Genomic DNA, 16649 nt, shown 5'->3' on the forward strand with positions numbered 1-16649 from the left:
CACGTGTCAAAAGACTTTAAGGAAGTAAAAAAAAAAAAGGCAACAATATTATGATAAAAAATTTTTTTAATCCAACATTTTACTTGTTGTTCTGCATTGACAATTTAGACCTCAATTGACAAAGATACAATTATTTTTGCTGGGCCTTTTTAGGAAAATAAAAAGTAAACTAATTGAAGCACCCAAATTTGAGAGGATCTTAAAGGATTATTGATTGAAGAATGTTCAAGGGCTACACAAGAGGACTGGCAGTCTGATCTAAGGAGACACTTGATTGGCAATTACGTACATCCATACCATCAGTCTTCACTGCATTGTGAGCTTTTTAATGAGCATCAGTTGTCTTGACTTCAAATAAGCATCAGACAGACTGAGAAGAAAAATCTCAAGCACTTTATTAGTTTGGAACAGTATCTTGCTTAGAAAGGCCATCTGGCATTATATAATTATATATAATTTGATCATATATATAATTATATACACATATATTCAAATGTTGAATAACAAAACACTAGAAACCAACATAGGCAAATAAAAAGTTGGATTATTTTAAGACAATTATACCAATTAAAAATTGCAAACAAACCAGCCAATAAATCTCAAAATGGTCCCATTACAATTTAATATACAGCTTTTTTTTCCTTTTCTTAAAAAAGCAAGTGGGGAGGTGGGAGAAGGGAAATAAAATAAGCAAGGCAGTAGACAGGAATGAAATATAAATAACCTTACATTATGTACAAAGTAGGGCAATAATTCAACCTGGACGACCAGGAAGATGGTCCAACGTAAATGTGAGCGAGGAAAAGGGATGAGTGAGTGCAGTTGGAAACATAAAGACAACATTTCAGTGGAGAGAAGAGGAAGGTATTAAACTACATCTTTGTACCCATAAGATGGTTTCCCTTGGTGCTGTTGCAGCCACTGTGCATGGGCAGATGAATTACATAATTTGCAAATGTTGGGTAATTTCCCGACATACGGCAAGCACATTTCCACCTAAAACGGTTAACCTCTCACAAGCAAGTGATATTTTCTCTACTATGAAAACTGATGGCGCATTCAAAGAAAAGATTATTCTGTTTTGGTTCCATCATTCTCAGAGAATCCTCCCAATTTTGCTTACGTTAATAGAAAAAAACAAAATTTTAGATCTCACCACATATCATTGGGAACATTTTTAAAATTAATATGAGGCACTTTTTGTTTTTGTTTTAAAGCAAAATTGTGTTTTTCATGAGTTAGCACAGTGTCATGATTCAAACAGTGACATTGAAGCATAAACTAACAGGCAATAAGCAAACAGATACTTGTCCAATTCAGGTTGAGTGGGCACTTTTGATGCTTTGGGGGTGGGGGTGGGAATGTTACAATGCACAAACATTAATTTCAGTGGCTGGTCATACATTTGCTACTTCAAATCCCTACAGAAGATGAATAGAAGGCTTACAGTCTTCAACAGGAATTTGAATTCCCACATTTTAATCATTATGTGGGTCTTTATTTAGCCCCCCCCCCCCCCCCCTTCTGGTGCAAATAGTGCATGAGACAATCAACATCTACAACTGGCACACCACGAAAAATGCTGCATTGTACAAGTGTCACATCATGAAAATCATGTTTAGGTGTGGATTTGTTTTTAGATAGGTTATCATTAAAACATTTTGATAGCTCGATAAGCTCTGAGGAATATTTTACCCAGGTCATAGGAGGTTGCGTTTTTAATGCATCAGGATTTTTTCTCTCTATATTTTCTGCAATCGCTTAGTGAAAAATGTATCCATTATAATGTGGAAGGTGCTGATCCAAACTGGCTTGCAAGGAAAGGTGTGGAGATTCTCTCTCTTTTTGTTTTGTTTTCCAGTGTGTGAGGATGAGCTTCATTTCCTGGGTTTGCTCCAGCAAAGATCATGCTTGACTTGAAGCACCCCTGCTTAATTGACATCATTAATTTTTCATTACAATCATCGAGAGGGGATGGCCTCAACTGTGATGGTAGTGGGAGTTCAAGTTTGAGTGTTTCTCACAGAACAGCAATTCAAACAAAAAGAAATGTGAAAACAGCATGGCACCCAGTAAAAAAAAATAGAAGGAAACACCCATTTTTGTTAAAAACAGCATTTGAATAAAAAGCGACATTCTTCAACATCAGTTTTCAAGGTAGGAATGAATGGACATTCTTTCAAATAGCGACATGCGGTGTGATTTCTGGCTGATATTAAAAACGACTCAAAGGAAAAGCAAGAAAGGCTCAACACAATATTTGATGAAATACCGCTGGGTGCACTGTTTTTACCTGACACTATTTATATGGACAAAAGTATTAGGACAGCTGAGCATAACACCTACAGATGTTGAAAAATTAGTTGGGCTCCCTTTTAAAGGCAAACACAGTTTACACTCTTCTGGAAACTTTGAGGTGGATCGAAGAATTTGTTTGACGTCAGAGGTCAATGATTTTCAAAGGGCAGGCTCACAATGCTAGTACTATTTATTCTCTAAATGTGTTGTTTAGATCCGGGTTCTGTGCAAGTCCTCCAAACATGTTCCCACAAAAGTTGGTGGAGTAGTACCAATGAATACGTTTGTTCATATGGGTCAGAAAAACTAAACAAAAGCAAATTATACTCATAGATTTAAATTGCTATCGTCCAGTTCAGCACAGATTCTTATGGATTATATTTCTAAGTGCCTTAATATGATTGGACCCTTATCTGCAGAACCAAGTGATAACCTTTGGCTGTCTACACATATAAAAAAAACAAAAACTCTGTGACCTCTCCACCAGAATGCATTTTGAACACAAACAAAATACCCCAAAAACTGCAGGAGGTCAGGCTGCTGCGATGTGTATTTGACGATAGGTAGTTCCGAACCGCAAAGTGGCGTGAAATTGATATTAACAAGTTAATTCTATAAGAACAAATTGATCTGCCTGTGTCATTTATCAAAGTACTACAGTGTGGCTCTGGTAAAGCCATAAGCGGTTAAATTCTTTCAGTCCTTAACAAGTTAAAAAATATATCTTACATAAACCTCCAAAGCATTAGTATTAGTTTTATATTCATATATATATATATATATATATATATATATATATATATATATATATATATATATATATATATATATATAAATAAAATATATAGCAATAAAATACTTTACAGGTGCCACCCAAAAATGCAGCCAAACTCAAAACTGTGTCCAAAAGTAAAACTTAAACGATGCAACACAGTAAATATGTGTATGTGAGCAAATCAGGGGCTGTTATCAACAAGAGCAATGTTACAAAATACTCAAGAAGGCAACTCCTTTCTCTCTGTCCACCTGCACTGCTCTCTCATCCAGACTGAAATCTCAGTTCCCTTTTCCTGCAGGCAGTTTGTCTCATCCACGGATCCATATGTGAAAACAATCCTGCAGTCTGCACGGTAATGTTGGTGTGTGTTCTGGTGCATGCACGTGGTGTTAGTAGGATGTGTAGCCATCCATACATGGTGGGTCTCTATTTGAAATTGGCATAGTCAGAAAAGGCATCAATATACTCCTGGACAACTTTGTAGCAGAACTCGTACTGCTCCTGGAAAATGGAGTGGAAAACATCGCATCAGTATCACATTCAAAGATGTTAGGTAACTCTGTTTCAGTTTTAAATAAATAATCAGTCAATTATCATCAATCAGTAATTGACACAATCAATGCCACAAAATGGGCACAAAGCATTAACTTTTGTCTAAATGTAACTCCTCACTTCAACATAGTTCCTCAATGACACCAAGATGTCATAAGATGGCAGCAAAGCAATGTTTATTGCTTTGGCTTGAAGAATGTGAACTTATTTATTCACTTGTCACTAGAAGTTTTTTTTTTCCTGACTCATCATCACCATAATAGTAAGTTAAATATATGCAAAGATACATGATATCTAAATGCATACAGATGTACTATTATTTGATTAAAATAATGAGTACAATAAAAGCACTGTGAAAAGATGACACAAAGGTGGAGAAGTAATGCAGATATAGTGCTGTAATCTGTATTTTTTTTGTTTAGCTAAAAACAAATAAATAAACATACTTAAAAAAAATGGTGTTTGGTTAAAATAATAATAATAATAATAATAATAATAAAGCAATATGAATCCTGCTCACCAGTGTCTGCACCATGTGGGGTCTCTGCAATCTGAGGCTCTTGACTGTTTGGAAAACATCCAGAATACCTTCTGCCTTCACCCTCTCCAGGACTGTACTCAATGCACAGAATGTCCCTGTCCGGCCTGCACCAGCACTGCACACATAAGGGGAAAAGGAAGCATGTTCATAAATAACACATACAATGAAAGCATGCAAGAAGGCCATTTCAATGCAACGTATTTCCCGGTGGAAGCGAGTACCGTACACTACAGTGCGAGTGTCTCTCAGGGTTTCTCACAATATATTGACTTTTGACAGTTTTTTGTTTTGTTTTGTTTTTGTAGTATCAGAAGAGACCACTCCAAAGTCACAGTGGACTTTCGTTGTAAAATGGGAGGGATTTCTGGCACCATGACTGTCTGGACCCTTCAGCCAGAGCGGGAAACAAATATCATGCACACATCATTTTGCCACAAAAACAAAAATATATAGAGACCATGACGGGACTCCGTGTTCAAAATGGCAGCCACTCATGAGTGAAGGATCTACTGTATATTCCTTTGTCTAAACCAACACGTAGCATATTTCAAAATGGCTTTCACAGCTGGACAACTTGTTGTGCTGTTGGTCTTTGAACTAACAACTGGGAAGCAAAAAGCCCATGACCAACACCAGAGAAGATTTGCAGGGGGTGCCATTAAAATATTCAGAGCCTTGTCAAAAGAACAGAAGATCAGTAATTATTTCATATGTATGGGTTCCATACATGTAATATTTTAACATGCGACAACTGACTTTCCCTCATGTCTGTAACTGTCAAAAGTGCACTTGCGCTAAACAGTTAACATATAAACAAAAAGATGGTTCTTTCTGATCATGTCACACCAATTGAGCTGAATGATTAAATTTTTTATTTGCCACAACCACTTGAACGAATGTCTGAAATGAATTACCATTCATTTGTGCACAATAGCGTTCAGTGTATCTTACCTGCAGTGTACTGTGATAGGATGGTTGCCGGACTGCTGTTGCTGTTTCTGCACTGCAGCGATTATATTGATCATGCCTTTACCGTCAGTGGGGATTCCCACTTCTGGCCATCCATGGAAATGAAACTGACGCACTGCTCGAGCTTTGCTCTCCTGGACAGATGAAGGGAAAGCGAGATAGAGGAAATTTATAGTAGGCTATATAATGGAGTGTTATTGCTACAGCTAACATCAGGGATATTTGGGTTTTGGGTGAAATTTCATGATGAACTAAAGTGCAGTTAAAGCTTTAACTTTTCACCAAAGTCTTGAATGCATGTGACCAACTACTCAATGCTATAGCACTTTTTGCACAAACTTGATCAGTGGCCACTTCCCTCTGAAAATATCCTGTTTTAAACCCCGCAATGAGGTACTGTTGATCAACTGAAGAGGACTGTTTAATCAGCAATTCTTATTGAACGAGGAAATGTACTGGTTGATTCATTGATCAAACACTTTTCCCTTTAGCTTCTTGTTGAGAATAAGTTGTGCAAAAAAAGTTCAGAGACACTGAAGAGGTGGACATGTGCATTCAACATTAAACTGTAAAGGTCGTATTACATTTTAGGTTTATCCCGAAATTCCACCCAAAATTTGAATATCCCTAACTTTTTGTGAATAGCTTGAACTAAGTGTGCCTTGAGAGACCATCAAATATATATAATATTAGTATTTATGACAAATAATGTTTCTGTTAGTATGTTTGGTTTGCCTTCACAAGTGTACTTATATTAACAACATTATGTTATTATTTTATACATGTTCGAAATAAGAAAAAAAAAAAATCCATGTTCATCTATCTGTGCCAGTGACGGAGTGACAGGCAGAACAAGTTAAATGGTCTACCACTAGATGGCATAAGGTACAATTAACCTGTGTACTTCCCTGTTGCCTTTTATGCAACAAAATAATCGCTTTGTATTCAACTAAACAAGATCAGATTTCACCCTAAGTACAATTGTGATTACATTAACACAAATTAATCATTATTTCAGTATACTCTATAGACATTTTGTGAGATTATTGTTTGGTGGGTTTCTGTGATGTAAAATGTGTGCCTTGTCTTAATGAAGGTTAGGAAACACAGGTGTACAGTAAATGTGGGAAACATCTGTTAGTTCACCAAGTCATTTTTATTTACCCTGTTGTTGGTGACCAGGAGGTCACGCACTGTATAGCTCTCACTCTCTTCCTCCCTTTTAAGTTCAATGGAGATGTCCCCATAGGCCACAACTCCATCACTGGGCCAATACTGAGCACACTTTTCCTACAGGAGTAAAACAGCAAAACCATTTATGCCATCAAAATCTCCTTCTGGCGTTTATTTTATTTTATTATCATTACATCTGATAGATAGACCAGCAATCATGAATCGATTCCACACACCTGCCCTCTCTCCTCCAGCTCAGTGAGCATGACTATTGAGCAGCTTCTCCATTCCCAGATCATCCTCCAGAAGTCCTCAATGGTGTGCTGCAGGGGGCCTTGGCTCGCCATGTACGAGTCTTTCTGACGATAACCCTGCCAAGAGCGATGAAGGGAGCAGTTTAACGGAAGAAAAATGGAAAAAGAAAGCTGCGAAGATGAAGCAGCTTTTGCACTCACATCAATGAAAGACGCATTGACATAGTCAGTGTTCTCCTCCCCTCGTTTGACTGGAATAATCACTCTGTTGAACTCATCTATGAAAAGAGAAACACAAAATTTTGTGTTAAATGCTCGTAAGTCCTGAAAATTTTAAAAATTCTGTAGCTATGACAGCTTCACTCACATGGAATGATCTGTAGTACTCTGTTCTTCTTCATGTTGGCAGGCAGATTGCCTGTTCTCATCTTGTCGTTCTGGATTTTGATGGATGTCAGTTTCTAAAAGTCGTAAGACATTAGGATATTAAAGATCTTTCGAAAACACAAATTTTATTTGAGTTAAGTTTGCTAGCTCAAGAGAGATGTTGTAGTCTTCTGATGAAAACAAACACATAAACCAACCTTGAATTCAGCCTCCAAACCACTGCAGCCAGCTCCTGGTGAAGGAGCGTACAGTTTAGCAAGGTGGGATTCCAGAGAGGTCACCTCCAGCTCAGTGTCTCCGTACAAATAATGCTCTAACAATGCTTGGAAGATGAACACGTACTGCATCTGAGAGAGTTGAAAGACCAGTTTAGTTGAGAGAGTAAAAATGCAACAGAGTTGTCAATTTGCACATAAACCCTACACTGCAACTGTGCGCATAGCGACGACACTAATAAAGGAGTTATGTGGATTTTCACTTCTAAAGCTTGTTTCAATTATGTTGGTCCTGCGTGTGACTTACATCTGTCTGGACCATCTGACATCGCTGGGCTCTGATCCTGGTGACAAAGCCGAAGACATCCACCTTCCTCTCGGTGTTCATCATGTCCAACATGGCATCTATCACAACGAATGTACCTGTTCTTCCAACTCCAGCACTACAATGGAAGTCATAACAAGCTCTTAGCTCGTAAGTTGCACAGCGTGGCAGCAAACAAAGATGCCTCTATTAGTCAATGACTTACCTACAGTGGACCACAATGGGTCCAGCATATTGAGGGTTGTATGTTTTAACTTTCTTGAGAAACTTCAGCATACCAATGGGGGTGAAGGGAACACCAAAATCCGGCCAGCTGGTGAAGTGGAACTGAGTGACAAGCCTTTGAGGCTTTTTTCCAGATACATCCCCAACCTGAGACACATTCAAACCACACCCAGTCAGTGCAACATCCACCAACATCAGATGCTTATTTTAGAATTCCTAACCCTAACCTGTTGGATGCAAAACTTGCGGATGGTGTAATCTACGAGAACCATTGTGTCTTCCACAGAAACGCGGATGTTCCCGTACGTCCAACAGCCCTGGTCCGGCCAGTACTGGGCACACTTACACTGAAACACAGAGATACACTTTAAAGGCAAATGCAGGATATTACACATGAGTCAAAAATGAACGTTAACAAAGAAATAATCTAAATTACCGGTAGTGGAGACTTTTTTTGTAAATAAAAGTGCAAAAAAAAGAAAATAAAAAGTTGTGGGCCACATTGTAAACAATGGACTGTACATAGTATACAGCATGCATGCACTGTTTTCACGCAAAAGTAACTATTACACTTGTGACTTGCGGAAAAACTTTAAACTGCCCTGTTACTACCTCTTTCCTCTCCTTCAAATTGGTCACCATCACAATGGTGGCTGTGTTCTGCTCCCAGATCATCCGCCAATAATCATTTACGGTTTCCTCCTTTGGTCCTGTGAGTAACGAAGGAATGAGCAAAGAGTTAGATTACCACATGTGCTACTATAAACTTTGTTTCAGTGACGAGTTTACCTTGAGCAGCAATAAACTTATTCTTCTCCTGGTAACCCTGCACAAAAGGAAGCAGGAATGAATGAAACAACAGAGGGGAAAAGGTTAAATCACGTTAACGTTAAAGCACAACAAACCCTATTTGTTATTATGAAATTAATACTATTGTACAAACATTTATAAAGGAGGCATTGATGAAGTCAGAGTCTGGTACTCCTTCCAGAGATGAGAGATGCACCCTAGAGTGATCATCTAAGAAGAAAAGGTTTCAAACACTTATTACAACATTTCCCAGTTATGTCAAAGGGACAGTGTTGCCGAGTTCAGTGGTTTGCTTACATGGCAGGATGTTGACATATCTGTTCTTTTCTTTATTCTCTTCCTTGGACGCTGCGTCACATGTTGCCTGAATGGGGCAGACTGGCAGAGCCTGAACACAGAAAAATGTATGCATGTAAGATGACAGAAAATCACCTAGATTAATATTTGTTTTCAGTCTTTAACTCACTTTGAGACATTACATTATATCCTCCTGTTTAAGTCTAATGCAGACATATTTTGCTGTTTAAATAGCAGGACTATTTTAAAATGGATGTACTCGTTATGACAGACGACATGACTTAATGTTTTACAACCCAGTTAATTAAGAGTAGACTTTTACTCATTTACAAACCCCAATTCAATTGAAGGTGGAGCATTGTGTAATTGCAAATACTTTTCAAACTATAATCATTTGAATGCACTACAAAAACAAGATATTTAATGTTATTGTTGCCATACATTAAACTCCTCCCTGAATAGCTTGTTGTCATCAGCCATGCGACGATTCATTTCTTCCTCAAGCTTGTCGACAGGAAGGGGTGGGTACTTCCTGTTTGTGCTGGGTGAACGGGCCAATAGTGGCACACTCTGGAGTTCTGCACCGGTGGGTAGGAGGCAAAGGAGACAGAAGTGAGAAGAGCACAAAGGAAGAGGACAAATGACACTGGCAGAGAGAGACATGGGAGACGGGGAGAGAACAGAACAGAGTTGTCTTTAGACTGAGATACACAAACTTTGAGTTTGTACTACTTCTTAATACCACCACCAGAGGGCGGTGTGACTCAACACTGGTTAGTCGATGAAATTGATCAGTTCAGGGAGCCAGATCAATTAAATGTTACCACAAGCACTGCTGGATAACAAGCTGGATCATGCTTATTATCTGGTATAACACCAAAACAAAAGAATACTCGGCATGTGTGTATAGCTACACCGTAAACATTATGCAGACGGACATGCTTTACCTGTATCATCTGATCTTCCATTGGTCAATCTGAAGGAGTTGGAATGGCTTCCTGCCTGCTTGTATTTTTTAAACCTGTCCGCAACAAAAACAAAAAACAAAATGGAGATGCACTCACAAATTGACATCAACAATTTGGTTGTACAGTATGTTGACCAATAGAGATTTCCATGGCAACCGCAGAATTTCAGACTGTCACAAGAGGCCTCAGACTAGTCATTGGTTTTGCATTTCACCAACCTGAGCATGTAGAGGATGATGATGATAAAGATAATGACCAACAAGGAAGACAGGGCCACCATCACTGCTATGATTGGCATGTCATCAGAAGGGTTGTTGTCTTAGTGAGGGACAAAAAGAGGAAAGGATTTAAGACAGTCATTATGATACAGTATGAAAATATAACTACAGTATCAACTAATGCTTAAAACAATTAGAAGACGTTGTCGTACAATACATCCTGTACTGTGATAAATGTTAAATGAGAGCAAAATTAGATTTGACTGAATTCCAAACTGTGCCGTTTTGTACTTGGTAAAATTCTTTGTAAGGCAAAGAATAATTACATGATGTAATTTACCTAAATCGAGAAACGTGAAACCTAAGTTAGCTAAAGGAAAATTAAATCAGTCTGACGGGTGACAGCAAAGGACCTTGTAGAGGTCAATGGGTGAGCATCACATTACCATTATGTTGTAAAAACAGCAACAAGCTGTTTTTTTAAACATATATTCAAATGCATATTGCTGACCAAAAGTATAGATTTTTGAAAAAAATATGAAATTTGCCAAATTGTGACTTATGAGGTTTTGGACTGACATCAGCAATATGGAATATTTGTACTTTGAATAAGGAAGAACCGTAGTTTCATTTATTTTACCTTATTTTTGTTACCGTACATTTACATTGTCTTACAGTTGCATCGGGCCACCATTATGCGAATGTGGCTTTCTGTGAAAATGAGTTGACACCACCAAAAGTAAAACAATTTCCAAACACTGGACAATGTTAAGACAACAAACTGCTGACTGGCTTTGAAATAAATATACAGAAATAGGAGATTACGTTTTTTCTAGTATTTTTGTGTCATTTAAAAATATACTCTGTACATTCAACTTACAATTTGAGTTACAAATGATTGCTTTTACTCATTTTTTGTTCCATTTTTCTCTACATCATTATGTGTCACTTAGCTTAAGAGTGCAGATAAAAGAAACAAGAGAGCCAAACAGTGATTTCTAGATTGTTCTTTTCTGTAATGGTTATCTGTGTTAATATTTAATTAGCTTTCTGAAGAAAAAAAACTCAAGTGCAACAGTGGTGTCTCTTAGAGTAGATAAATTGCACTTTAACAAAGGGTCAACTCCATGCCTCTGTGACAAGCAAAGTGATGGCAAACAGAGGATGACTGTCTAAAGTAATGAAACATTTAGGACGTTTGCTGTGAATTTTGCATTAATTATTCAGCGCATAAATGTTAAATGAACTCTGCATGTCAGAGGTATGAGAACCATTTTCCTCTGTACAGAATTGTCGAGTGAAAGCACATCAATAAGTATGGTCGTGTGTAGATCAGTATTGACAAAGCAGTTTATTTTGTAGACCAAGTCACATTTTGTTTTTAACTTGCAATTGGTGACCAATATGTATACATTTCCATTACACGGACAAGTTACCTCACTCTCATTTTATGTTCCGTACAACATTTTCATTGCCACAGTTAACACAAAGGACATGAGTTTTGCCTGACCAACAACAGGAGTTTGTATAAAAGAAAACACTGGCTGCTGTTGGCGTACCGGCCGCTCTGTAAGATACATTAAGCTACAACAAAAGAAGAGAATTCTCTAGACAAATGTATGGTAGTGCTGACAATGCACGGATAGGATAATCAACTCAATATTCAAGAAAGCTCTTCGGACTCGATGCGTGTCAGAGAATGGACCATTTGACCCAGCTATGTAACATTTTCACGCACAATTCCCAGCTCTTTTCGGCATTCACCCTCTGACAATGTGCACACTGAGGAAAAGAAGAGCACAGCAGGTTGCGAGCATCATGTGGACCTGACGCAGCCTTCAGGCATTTAATAAACTGCAACTATTCCACAAAAGGCTCTCAGACAGCCAGAGGGTGACAATGGAGAAGTTATGAATCACCTATGAACCCAAAGTGAACACAAAGTTGACATACCATACACTGAAAGACACAAATCAGCATTGGTAAAAGTGGCAAGTATTTCTGCAACTATAATTAAAAGTCAGCATGCAAACATAAATAGAAATTCTCGCGTGAGGAAGGAACCACCTTTTCAACAACAGCTAGGTAGCTTAGATGGATCGTGCTTAGATTCTTATGGATGATTGGTTAAATGGAGGTCTGTCACGGCAAGATATTTCCAGAACTGCTACAATGTCTAAAAGCAGAAGATCTAAAATATTAAAGTTCGACTCTTGACCAAAAAGCTTGCTTGGCTTTTTTCTTTGACAGCCTCCACAAAGACACTGGGAAAATCATGTCATAGTTATATGACCCACCAAATGGGCAGCAAGATATTTAGAGAAATGCCACATGTATTATTCTGGGCAAAGGTGAGAAACACGCTGCCTTCACTGTGTCTGAAGATAAAATGAAATGGTAGCCAGACAGCAAAGGGCCTTTAGTTGACAATAATGAGGAACTATATGATAAAAAGGCACATGCTGACACACATGATGTTTGAATCACTTGGAACAATGACAGAGAATATGAGAATGGCAACATGTTCTGTTCATCCATGAATACCACGTTATGAGGGCAAAGCCCACATCACGGTGAAGTGCTTTTCCACTGGAGAAAAATGAGTCACTTCCTCTTAGGTCACATGAGAACACAAGAGTATTATCTTGCTTCTTCATGGAACTCTGGTCTATTGAGGGATATTCTTGGCAAAGGATATAGAATCTGTTGATGTATATGTTCCTGTGTGACTTCTGAAGGACAGAAGGACGGGGGCATGGCTATTGAGGGATATTCTTGGCAAAGGACATAGAATCTGTTGATGTATATGTTCCTGTGTGACTTCTGAAGGACAGAAGGACGGAGGCATGGCTCAGTGGTAGAGTGGTCGTCTCCCACCCGTGAGGTTGTGGGTTCGATCCTCACCGTGTTGACCATGTCAAAGTGTACTTGAGCAAGACACTGAACCCCTATTTGCTCCCAGTAGACCTGGCAGCGCCCTGCGTGGCAGCAGCCAACCACTGGTGTGTGAATGGGTGAACGTGAGGCTGTGTAAAGCGCTTTGGGCACTATACAGTAGCTAAAAAAGCACGATATAAATAGCAGTCCATTCCATCCATCAATTTTGTTCTGTTTATGGTCATTGATGAGCATCTAAGCTCACTTCAGACAGGAGGTGGGATACACCCTGGACTGGTCACTGATTGCTTGATCATAAAGAACACAATGCATTTTAAAGACTATTAAAGTCAGACAACGAAAGAAAAAAAGTCAGATGAGAAGCTAATACTTTTTTTCAGCTACTCTCTACGGCCAACAAAAATATTGTAGAAAATATTGTCAAAGACCTTATTAATTTTTGTAATGATGTCTGACACCAGCTGGGTAAGGCAGGGCATCTTACCCAAAATCCCCAAAGGTCATATCGGTATACGTTAAGAAATCAATTGGTTCTAACTTTCCTTATTGTTAAGGCCTCGACTCAATCAAGGTCAGAAATCGGAAAAATGTTGGCATGGGGCGTCTGATTAATTTATAAAATCACTGTTGTAATCGTAATGTTGGAGCCGTTGGGAAGTGTCTCGGGGTGTTTTCGGTTGAATAATGAAGCGGCGTCCTACCGTCGTGACATTTGATCACTCTGATTGGCTGTTAGCTAGCAAATCAGTGCATGGGAAGTGACAAATACGGATAAACAGGAGGTGATGGAAAGCCTTTACAATTCTGCTCATTTAGCACATAATCACCCTTCGCATTTGGACGTAACTAAAATGTCTGTCAGGACAGAGGATGGAGAAGAGGAATTCATCACTATGGTTCAAGAGAGACCGACATTGTATTACATTACCGTCAAAGGGTATGTCGATTGTGTGATAAAAGCCAAATTAGACGGCAAGACATTGAGATGCAACTGGATATACCAGGTAGTGAAAAAGATAGCGGTATGCATTGGTTACGTTTTTATAGCCCGCTAGTGACTACCGCAAAGGATGGTATGGAGGGGTTTTACTTCTCACGCATACGCAGAAGGTACTCCGTCTGTGTCTGTTTGTTGCTGTGTGTATAGTCATTTTCCTGCCGTGATGTGCCGCAGGCCGCTCACATTCGTCTAACGTTGAACTAGTGTATAGGGAGGCGTTTACTCATCACTATCTGAGGACTACTGTTACCTGTGACAATTTTCAAAAGGAAATGATGTTAACAAGAAAATAAGTGAGGCACTAGTACTCACCATGCGGGCTAGAATCTGGGGTGAAATCCATGTCAGGTTCTGAAGTGGTCTCTGTCTCCATGGTCATGTCATCTTCAATATACGTTTCGGGAGTAGGGGTGTCTGGAATGGATGGTGTAGTCCCATTCTCACTGCCCACTGGTGTGGTAGGAGAGGGAGTCTCTGGATTGTGCGTTGGCAGAGGGCCATCAGTTGGAGTTTGAGGTGGGGGAGGAGGAATTGGTGCCAGTCTTAAAGTGTCATTGGGATCTTTCATTTGCACAACCTCAGCACCAGCTGGACTTGCTATTGTTGTTGTCATCGTCGTTGGGGTGGCTTCGAGCGACAGTGTTGCAGGTGGGACTGTGGGGTGTAGTGTGGGTGCGACTGTGATGTTGATGACAGGTGCAGTGGGGGGTTGCGTTGATTTTGCAGAAATATTTGGAGCACCTAGAGAGTAATGGGACAATAAATCAAGCATGATAAAGTGGCTTTCTCTAAACTCTTTCTAAGAAGTTAATACCATGTTTCAGATATATTCAAGCCACTTAAGACGTCTGCCAGGCTGACTTAAGATTTACTCTACTTAGTCAAGTCATTATCTTTTACTGACTGGGGCATTAAGTGTTCCCTTGCTAAATCGTGGTTAATCGTTTGCACCCTTACAGATTTTTTAAGTGATTGTTTTTATTATAAAAGTATGTTTTTAACTGTATACAGGCTAGTTTTACGCGGCTTCAGTGTAGTACAACGTTGTGCTGCAACATGCCGGGTAGAACTGAGGTCTACTGGAAGAGATGCAGCATATCATTAACAGCAAGATTTACAACATAGATCTATCCGCTCGTCCATGCCAGGACAGTCCGTATATCGACAATAATACTTTAATAGAGGTAATTTTTCAACGAACATTTTGTAACTCCAATTGTACATAAAAAGGTGTGTTCATAACTTGAGGTTTTAAAAGTGCTGTTTTAAAAAAGTGAGGGCAGCTTTTATTTATTAAATTTTTTAAATGACGACTGTTACATAGCAGCTCTAGAACTGCCACAGTTATTCAAGTAATAGTTGTGATCAAAGGTCCGTGTGTACAGGACTTGCAATGGCTTAATCTTTGCGAATATTTGCAAATGAAAGGATCCACCAGGTAGCCTCCAGGAACCAAGCACATCCGTCACCACCGGCTTGGCCCTTCGGTGTGGCTTTGTGATGGGAGGGCAGCTGCAAGCAAGCAGTGTGGAGCAGGCAATAGGTCTCAACTGTCGGACTGCCTGCCACCCCCAACTCACTCGGATGGCGACGAAGAGGGTGCCAGAGTGGAGTTTATCATCCACTTTGCAGAGCATAATTTGGACTTGGCTTGGTGTTTTTAGCTATGTTACCATAAAGTACAATATGTTCAGAAGTCTGACGGAGCTCCTGTCTGAAAAGTACAACATATGATGGCTAGTGAACTTTATGGCAATTTTCTATTTTTGTAATTCTGATCTCTTGACTGAATCGCTCCCCTTTCATCTATAAACGCTTCAAACATCAAAGTGTATGTAGGAATATAAAAAAAAAAGAAGTTTTGTTGGTTTGTTACAAGTGTATTCTTGTTAATGTTTTATGTTATGTGTTCTCCAGGCGCTTTGTGACAGCTGCGGCTGTTTGAAAGTGCTATATAAATAAAGATGAGTTGACTTGACTAGTGATGTGATGTGATGTGATATCGGGGCCGGAGCAGTGGAGATGTATATTCCAAACCTTATTTTATTAAAATAAATGACAAGTGTTGGAAGTGAACTAGTCAGCCATTCATAATTTCAATTTTCAATGTAAGTTATGTAGGTCATTCTACTTAATTATTTTTGTTTAATTGTTACTCAGAAAGCGTCTTGACTGTTTGCTGTCATTCATTTTGTTGACTTTTTTCCTCTTTTTTTGTGACAGATATTATAAGTTTTCTTCTTTCTGTCCCCTTTCATTTCTTTTTTTTTTTTAAAGAATGAAAAAAAAATTGAATTGAAAATTCTTCAGTAGAAATTGAACAATTTTAAAAACCTGTGGAAATAACCTGATGAGAAAGTTGAAATTTGACACCATTCATACTTTTCTGACCACTATTACACTCCTGTGAACAGTGAAATATACTGTATCTGTATAAATGCTCTTACTTGTGAGTGGGACATGATCTTGGGCTGTGACCCCGAGGGCTAGACCTAGCAACAGGAGCAAGGGACACACACCCATTCTGCCCTATATCAAGAACATGAAAGGATATGAATAATTTTGATCAAGCACAACTTTTGTGAGGAAAGAAAATATTAAAAATAAAATTAATACTTCAATCTCAAGCAATTCTCATTCAAATTTTCACCAAAGAAAATTTCACTTATGTATCATGCAGTATTTTAAGATTAACTGCACACACTAGAAACACTTGATTTAGATGGTGTATGATTCCCAAT

General features: G+C 38.7%; 1 protein-coding gene across 2 annotated transcripts in view; it reads right to left on the reverse strand.

Annotated features, from left to right (window-relative positions):
• Positions 1 to 371: 371 nt before the first annotated feature.
• ptpra (protein tyrosine phosphatase receptor type A) overlaps positions 372 to 16649 on the reverse strand; it is a 33053-nt gene continuing 16775 nt past the window's right edge. The window contains exons 3-22 of one of the 2 annotated variants that reach the window (XM_086086298.1): positions 16356 to 16437; positions 14221 to 14649; positions 10011 to 10110; positions 9772 to 9845; positions 9266 to 9402; positions 8825 to 8915; positions 8661 to 8737; positions 8507 to 8534; positions 8330 to 8427; positions 7945 to 8064; positions 7698 to 7864; positions 7475 to 7610; positions 7150 to 7299; positions 6933 to 7026; positions 6767 to 6843; positions 6548 to 6682; positions 6303 to 6428; positions 5121 to 5272; positions 4149 to 4284; positions 372 to 3577 (exon numbers count right to left, since the gene is read on the reverse strand). In XM_086086298.1, the coding sequence (XP_085942424.1) occupies positions 3503 to 3577; positions 4149 to 4284; positions 5121 to 5272; positions 6303 to 6428; positions 6548 to 6682; positions 6767 to 6843; positions 6933 to 7026; positions 7150 to 7299; positions 7475 to 7610; positions 7698 to 7864; positions 7945 to 8064; positions 8330 to 8427; positions 8507 to 8534; positions 8661 to 8737; positions 8825 to 8915; positions 9266 to 9402; positions 9772 to 9845; positions 10011 to 10110; positions 14221 to 14649; positions 16356 to 16431 (2478 nt within the window). In that variant the 5' untranslated portion in view covers positions 16432 to 16437 and the 3' untranslated portion in view covers positions 372 to 3502. Of the gene's footprint in view, positions 3578 to 4148; positions 4285 to 5120; positions 5273 to 6302; positions 6429 to 6547; positions 6683 to 6766; positions 6844 to 6932; positions 7027 to 7149; positions 7300 to 7474; positions 7611 to 7697; positions 7865 to 7944; positions 8065 to 8329; positions 8428 to 8506; positions 8544 to 8660; positions 8738 to 8824; positions 8916 to 9265; positions 9403 to 9771; positions 9846 to 10010; positions 10111 to 14220; positions 14650 to 16355; positions 16438 to 16649 lie in introns of both variants that reach the window. The other variant, XM_086086297.1, reaches the window with a different exon arrangement.

Source organism: Leptonotus elevatus, chromosome 10, assembly GCF_054856555.1.
Source record: "Leptonotus elevatus isolate MCC_2025b chromosome 10, RoL_Lele_1.0, whole genome shotgun sequence".
Taxonomy (NCBI): domain Eukaryota; kingdom Metazoa; phylum Chordata; class Actinopteri; order Syngnathiformes; family Syngnathidae; genus Leptonotus; species Leptonotus elevatus.